Source organism: Andrographis paniculata, unplaced genomic scaffold (assembly GCF_009805555.1).
Source record: "Andrographis paniculata isolate CXL003 unplaced genomic scaffold, ASM980555v1 Contig70END, whole genome shotgun sequence".
In the NCBI taxonomy this organism is placed as follows: Eukaryota; Viridiplantae; Streptophyta; class Magnoliopsida; order Lamiales; family Acanthaceae; genus Andrographis; species Andrographis paniculata.
The window spans coordinates 3076793-3084395 of NW_026137607.1; the positions used below are offsets into that span (position 1 = coordinate 3076793).

Below are 7603 nucleotides of genomic sequence, written 5' to 3' on the forward strand. Positions count from 1 at the left end.
TTCTGGAATTAGTAGAAGCGTTTAGCGAGACGGTGTACGACACGTGTCGACAGAGGAGGACCTTGTGGATGGTTGCTTTAACCGCAAAGACAACGTTTCAAAATATTTCATTGTGGGTGATTGACGGCGGTTGTTGACAACGGTTCTGAAACGTTTTCTTGAAGAAATATTTAAAGATACGGATTTTTTATCTTCAATCATCTTCAATCAACATCAAATTCAAAAGAATTGTCTGTATTTATATATCCTACAGAGATTCCTCAGGCGCTAAATTCGAAAATAGGAATTTTACTTTTTTATTGTTGAAAAAATACATCGACAAGTATATTATCTTATTAAATAAAAAATAAAAATATTTTTAAATAGCAGAAAAATATAAAAGCATATTTCTAGGAGACCTGGAAGTTCGTTGCGTCCATATAAAAGATTGATCTGATATTTTTAGGGGACCAAGAATATGGAAGCTGCACATGCCAACAACTCACATATAGAATAACCTCAAATCCAGAAAATGATAAATAAAAAATTTTAAGAAAAGCCCAAAAAAAAAAAAAAAACAATGTCAAAATTAGGCTTCTAATTCTATGCATCAAAGCTGGCAAACTAAACAAGCTATGAACAAAATGTGATCTAGCTCCCAATTCACTATTTTTGTTTTTTAATTATTATTTTAACCACACACGCACGCTCACAAAGCAAGAAGAAACCATCAATGTTTGTTGATTCGCCAAAGCCGCCGACATTCAAGTCTGAAAGTTGATGGTATGCTCTAGCACAAGGCAGGTAGGAAAATTGTTGACTCAGAGCATTTTATTTCGTCTCCTTTACCTTAAGTGTGTCTAACCAAAGCTTCTTAATATGCCTGCTGCTGTTATCGACAGAATGAAACAAGGAAAGAGAACTAAGGACCTCTTGCCCCTGGGAAGAGTTCTGATATTTTGTTGAATACATCCATGACCTGTCCAGCATAATTATACAAACAAATTGATTAGTGGGGAGATTCAAACATTTGCTTGGAGATGGAGAGCCAGCCACATCGAACCAAAAATGAAAGATTTGTCATTGGTTTAATATCTCAGTCAAATGAATGTGCAAGACTCCTAGCTACATATTATCTCACCTCCTTGTCATTTTGATACTTGGCGATACTCATCGGATTCTGGGAACACTGCATATACATAAGGTAAAACATCAGTTCTCTTAAGCAGCACCAATGTAAACTACATGGCAATTATAGCATGGATTTAGCCCAAGGCCATGTATTTCTGTAAAATGCCTAAGCAAAGCCAAGGAATGTTTCTTACATCCATGATGGCAGCTTGAACTCTTGGATTTTGGAAAGCCATAGCAACCTCTGGATTGGCCATGATTTTTGAAATTACTTCTTCAGGAGTTAGACCTATTTGATCTGTGATAAGCAAACCACACATTTGAAGTGTGGAGTCAATAACCATGGAGCTTACATTAAACATTTTTTTTCTTTGTTAAACCAAATGAATGTGACACTCACCAAACTGCTGCTTGATCTCTGGACTGCTGAGGTCAAAATTCTTTAATGATTCCATCATGCGGCTATCCCACTCAGGGCTACCCCCCATGTTATTTCTGACAATATAAAGCAGATAAGACAAACTACTATAATATATGGTGGAGAAACATTGCAAAGGGAGCAAGTGTGTCACAACAGGAAAGTCATTAAATCAATTAATTTGAACCCTCTCATGCTCTATTTTTCTGAGACAGAAGGGGAAAGCATAAATACAAAACAACAAATTAGATAAGATATTTATTTCATAATAACATGCCAAGGTTCCCATTACCTTTCTGAGAATATAACGTAGATATATGATTATAGAGGATACTCACAGCATGTCTTGAAGCTGTTGACGGTACTGTGGATTTTGTAGCATCCCTATAGCATTACACAATGGCCATTAAGAATTATCATGGCCAAATTAAAACTAGAAATCAAAACAAAACTGTGATATATCTCAATTCACAACTTCTTCATTAAAAAAATGTGAAAAATTTATGAGATCCACATATAACAGGGCAGTAGGTCCATAGGCCAACAGTGACATATAGTGAGCTGCATCTCAGAAAATTTCAAGATTGTGGCATGTTCACTAAACATAAGTAAATTTGCTTAAAAATATGAACATTGACTTGTTCAGCCTTTTCTAGAAACAAGTTATCTTTTGGATAAAGCATCTCAAAAAAGAAGAATCAGCACAGTTCATTAGACTCTGTTGAAACATAATGGGAATATGGTAATGAAATATTGCAGTTTTTATACAAATAAACTACTGAGATCTGAAAATCAAGAGTATCCCAAGACTTTAGTCACAGGTTACTGAACTTACATTTAAAGGTGGTAGGATTCCTCATCTCCTCTGGCAAGTAACTGAAACAGTAAAATCCAATAATAGGTGAGACAAGTACTTTTCTAGCACAAGAATTCTGGTTCTAGTAACAACAACCAGTTAAATGTGCAAATGCTTTTCCATAATCTCTGTACCCTAAACATTTACCCAAAAGTAAGGAGCACACATTAATATCAAGTTTATTTCCAAAGCTATTCATGAAAGACATATCTTCTAACCACAAGCATGACATGAAGTTAATTGAAATCACATTAAAATTTAGTATCACAAATAGTTCATCCTACAGAAGAAATACTTGAAAATTTTTTGTTACACTGGTGCATTATCTACTATTTATGTTAATACCTAACAGATACAGGTATAATCCCCATATGCATGGTGAGATTACGCCCCTACTTCCTAGGACATTAACACAGGTACATTCATTTTGCCGCGTGTAAAAAAATAAAAATGAAAAAAACTTGAAAGAAGCCCATGTCTTCTAATTATGTGAAAGAGAAGAACTTACGGATAAACCATTTTTTGTACTGTTGGGTCTTCCATCATTTTCTCCAGAGCTTCCACTGATAAGAGAGGGCTTGTTTTATCTGTACAATTAAAGTATAAAGAATTTACTTGGCATGTTATATCAGTAATGTCTACTTTGATATAACAAGATTTAAAGAAAATAAGAAAAATTTGTGTCAAAAGCAAGAGCAGCAAACATAAACTTAATAAAACTATGACATAATAAACAAAATCCAGAGTACATGCTAGTAAAAATGAAGCACATCATAACTCGTAGTAATTAATTTTGAACCAATTATTAAGAATACAAGAACAAGCTTCCTCAAAGATATCAATATGCACCGGCACCCACACCCTCGAATATATATATATATATATATATATAGAGAGAGAGAGAGAGAGAGAGAGAGAGACAGAGAGACAGAGAGAAGCATCAAGAACAATGGGACAATATTAAGCCTACCAGCATATATTTTGTGTTCCTATATCAGCTGCAAAAATGCTAAACATTTATCACAAACACTAAAAAACTGTAGTTGGGGTTACTAATGCCCTACTAAATTTATTTCAAATTCAAATTTAAATGAAAACTAAGTTCATAATCATATGCTTTGAGCATTATCACAGGCTATTTGTCCAACTTTTAGAGTGTATTACGGAAAAAAAATTAAATTACAACACCAACAATAAAGTAAAGAGTCAAAATAGAGACTAGGTATACAGAAATATGCTTCATTTATTTTATGTTCAAGTGTCGTTTACAGCTAAATAAATTGTTGCAAGTACAACAGACACAAAGTGGCATTACAATAAAACTTACTAGCGAAGGGACCGTCTGAAGCACCTGTTTCCTGTTTGGTATTTGAGCTGCTTTGGAAAAACTTTTCCTGGTTCGACTAATCAAAATATTCATAATTACTAAGTACTATAACCAACTCCAAAAGAAACGCAGATGAGTTTATCTTACTTGCTCTGGAGACTGGGAGCCATTCATTGATTCTGAGTTTATTGAATCCTTGAAGTTCTCAAAATCATTCTTTTGCAATGTTTCCTCAGGTGATACATCTACAAAAGCTGCAAATGGAACTATTGCTTACTCTGAAGATAAGTTACATATGAGTCTATGACATAATGAAAGAGACTGCAGAAAAAGGCAAATCCAATCTTTCATTAGCATAGATGCCTGTGATTTCTGCAATAAAGTAACATCTATCAAGATCTTAGAAATACCATATTTCCTTGACTCTTTCTCTGGTTCAACTTTATCTTCAACAGCTGGTGATGGAGGTTCCTTGACATTGGTCACAGGTACATCAACAGTCACAGGTTGAGATGCCACAGGTGTTGGGGTTCTAGATGAATCTGAAGGTGGTGTTGCAGTTGGTGGAAATGCGAATGATGAACCAGGTGAATAAGCAGCATTACCGAATGGACTATTTTGTGCATTCATCTGTTGTGAAAGGGTCTTGAAAGCTTGTTCCATTGCATATTTCTGCAACAATGAGAAAATGCAGAATACATCAGAGACATGGAATTGGACACTGTTCTTCTTTAATATGTCAGCCGAAATGCAATAACCCTACATTTTAGATGTTTTCTTCTTATATAGTATGAGGTATACAAGCTTCTAGATGGACTTAACTCAATGTGACTAGCAGAAAGCAGAAAGGGAAAAAAGATCAGGAGATAATATGAGAAAAAACATAGATGCCATTTGGATTTCTTTAACTGAAAACCAGTATGCCATTGCTAGTAATGTCCCTATAAAATCTCCTCTTCAACAGCAATTTGGATTTCTGTAAGACTCTTCATAATGGATTCACAAGCAATTTTGATTCTCAGTTCGGCCACTGCCTAGATGACTAAAAGGCAAGTGTATGATATGATGAGCCATTTTTTTATGTTCAACCATCTTTTCAACTCAAAGAAACGTCATCCCCGTGCATTTGAGGAAAGAATAGATGTTTAATAAGATATCAATTTTGCCTACCTCCCTTTTCAGAACTAAGCACCACTTTCATTTCCGCTGATGTTAAAAGCATCATGTAAAATTCATTAATTTTCAATCTTGCATGTGGAATAGACAAATTAACCTTTGATCACATATATCAATGCACAAAAAGAAAATTTCCGAAAAGGAATACGGATCATTGGATTTGTAACAAGTCCTTCACCTTTGCTCTACCGGCCACCTGTAATTGAATGCAAGTAGTCAATCAGATGTTTAAGCCCGCTAAACATGGAAGGATTTGAATAAACTGTAGAATAATGATAAGTAGTTTATCTATACTCACCCATGAAAAAAGTGCTGAGAGACCAACACCCACACCAATCCAAAAGAGAGGTGTTCCCCTATTTTGAGAAAAGTGGAAAAATATAAGTAACGAGGAAAGAAAAATTCAAGATAGCATGTAAATGACCGCACAAAAACCAAAACCCATATTTCCGGTGATAAACATGTACCTAATGATCAAAATCAATTAAAGCAGAAAACAAATGTGTATAGATTATTACACTTGAGAAGAAGATGGAGGCACAGAAGCCTGCGGATTTACACCAACTGAGGATGTTTGCTGGCTACCTGAAGCAATGCTAGCAAAACAGTCCCTTGCAACTTTCTCAGAAACTATAAACAATTAAAGCAGAAGTATAAAGAGTGTCAAAAGGTAGAAAATCATAAGAAAAATGGAATATTGGTGTAAGTGATGGCAATAGTGTAAAACATGCGTGGAAGCCCTGGACAGACATTGAAGGGTTACATTTAAGTTAAAATTTCAAAGCAAATTGGTCTTTACTAATCTTGGACGTTGTTAAAGTTTAAATAAATCCTGGCTTTGTAGTTAAATAGCAGCTCTCCTCTGATCCTTAACTGTCTAAAAGATTGCTTTGTCTCTAGAGCCCTTCCAAAATTTCTAAGATCATAAGACGCAATTACAGAGTTTCCATTCTAGTGACACTAGGCCATGAGAAAATATTCCTAAGGAACATGGACCAAAATAGAGCACTAAACCTCTTCCACCAGTTTCCAGACTATTACAACCAAAAACAAAGCTTTTAATGGAATTTCTAAACTTTTCTGCTAATTACTAAGCATTCAAATTGCATTCCTTTACCCGCAGAACAAACCTGCAACACCTCGCCTAATTTCTTCAGGCAATAACCTACCCAACTAAAACCACAACGGACTTCAATTTTAAAAATGATAGACGATAATACCGCAAGCCTGTCACTAGCACACGAGGGAAAGGGAGCGCGGAAGGATTACCTATAGTTTTGGTGGCGTTGGGAGCGTGGAGCGAAGAGAAAACCCTAAATGAAGGAGTGGGATTGAGGCGTGGGCGGTTTTTCCGTAGTAGATTGGGAAGAGTCCCGCAGACTAAGCTGGTGGGTTTGGAGGAAAGGCCGATGACAACTTTTGGAGAGGAAACGAGGCCGAGATTCTCCATAACCCTGCAACTTAATTGGAAGGATGAGTTTATCGGTAGAAGCGCGGAGTGAGTGTGTGTTCAGAATAGTAGAGGAGGTAGAAGAAAGAGAGACTAGAGTAGAGAAACACAAAGTCAGTGAGAGCTGTGGGAGTTTTTAAAGGCCCAAATCTTGCGACTAGCGCTCTTACTTACACTCACTCGGCCTGCTACGCCCCTATTCATTCCAATTTGATTGTGTAATTTTGATAAAGTGCATAAATTAAAATTGATCTAGACTTAACTCTATTTTTTATTTTTAGTCTTGTTACAAAATATTCATCAAAATTAGTTTTATACAAAAGATTAATTTTTTTTTTTATCTGCAGTTAAAATTTTAAACAAAATATATTAATGTAGCTAAGACTGCATTTGATTCGAATCGAACACAATTGTATTTAAACAGTCAACAAGTCCGGTTTATATCCATATTCAAACACAATTGTATATCTATCAATACACTTGTGTTTAAACATACAACTCTTTGTATCAGTTAACGTGTCGAAACACCGCCGCATTTTCAACGGTACGTTCTTGTTTGTACATACAATATCCTGTATTAATAAATGTCTCGAAAAACGACCGTGTTTGGTAATTAGCCCATTTTGGGCTTGCCGCTGAAACACAATCATGTTTATATAACACACGGCATATTTCAATTAATACAACACCAATAAATATTGGATTATTACTACGTTGAAATTATTTGATTATAATATAATTATAATTACTTCAACACACTAACTACAAGTATTAAATTAATAAAATAACATACTTATATTAAAAAGACATAATATTGTAGAAGTCTGTTCAAGAGTGTCACGTTGTGAAAACTAATGACACATTACGTCAACTATATATACAAACAAAACAATGAAAATTATATTTCATCACGTCATAAACAAAAAAAAAAAAAAACAATGAAAATTATATTTCATCAATTCGGTCGGACATGTCGTATCCACTAAATAAAGTATCCATGTCGATGATATCATCACCTTCTTTTCCTACTTAGGGATGGTTCCGTACCGTATGCCGTACCTAAATGGTCATACTGTATACCGTACCGAATTATTCGAATACTAAATCGGTACGGTACTGATATTTACCGATTACATATATACCTGTTATACGGAAATTTATCATAAAAAAAAAATTAAAAGTTTTTCCTAAACAATAAATAAACAAATATAATTAATCAATACAATCATATAACTTTAAAAAAAAAAAAAAAAAAAAAAGCAAAAT

The 7603-nt window shown here is 34.6% G+C and overlaps 1 protein-coding gene across 1 annotated transcript; it reads right to left on the reverse strand.

Moving 5' to 3' along the window:
* Positions 1 to 493: 493 nt before the first annotated feature.
* On the reverse strand, positions 494 to 6454 carry LOC127264472 (protein TIC 40, chloroplastic). Its single transcript, XM_051294019.1, has 14 exons — positions 6157 to 6454; positions 5406 to 5517; positions 5186 to 5243; positions 5066 to 5083; positions 4122 to 4383; positions 3859 to 3965; positions 3712 to 3787; positions 2893 to 2971; positions 2364 to 2404; positions 1867 to 1912; positions 1511 to 1605; positions 1305 to 1408; positions 1121 to 1168; positions 494 to 958 (listed from the first exon to the last, which is right to left on the reverse strand). Exons 1-14 carry the CDS (start codon positions 6335 to 6337, stop codon positions 902 to 904), a joined length of 1284 nt encoding a protein of 427 aa, XP_051149976.1. The 5' UTR covers positions 6338 to 6454; the 3' UTR covers positions 494 to 901.
* Between the last annotated feature and the right edge of the window lie 1149 nt (positions 6455 to 7603).

Coding starts and splice junctions, on each gene's coding strand:
- LOC127264472 (XM_051294019.1), bottom strand. CDS start 6,337: ATGGAGAATCTCGGCCTCGTTTCCTCTCCAAAAGTTGTCATCGGCCTT. Junction 3,788..3,858: donor GCTCCCAGTCTCCAGAGCAA/GTAAGATAAACT, acceptor TATTTTGATTAG/TCGAACCAGGAAAAGTTTTT. Junction 2,405..2,892: donor GTACAAAAAATGGTTTATCC/GTAAGTTCTTCT, acceptor TTACTGTTTCAG/TTACTTGCCAGAGGAGATGA.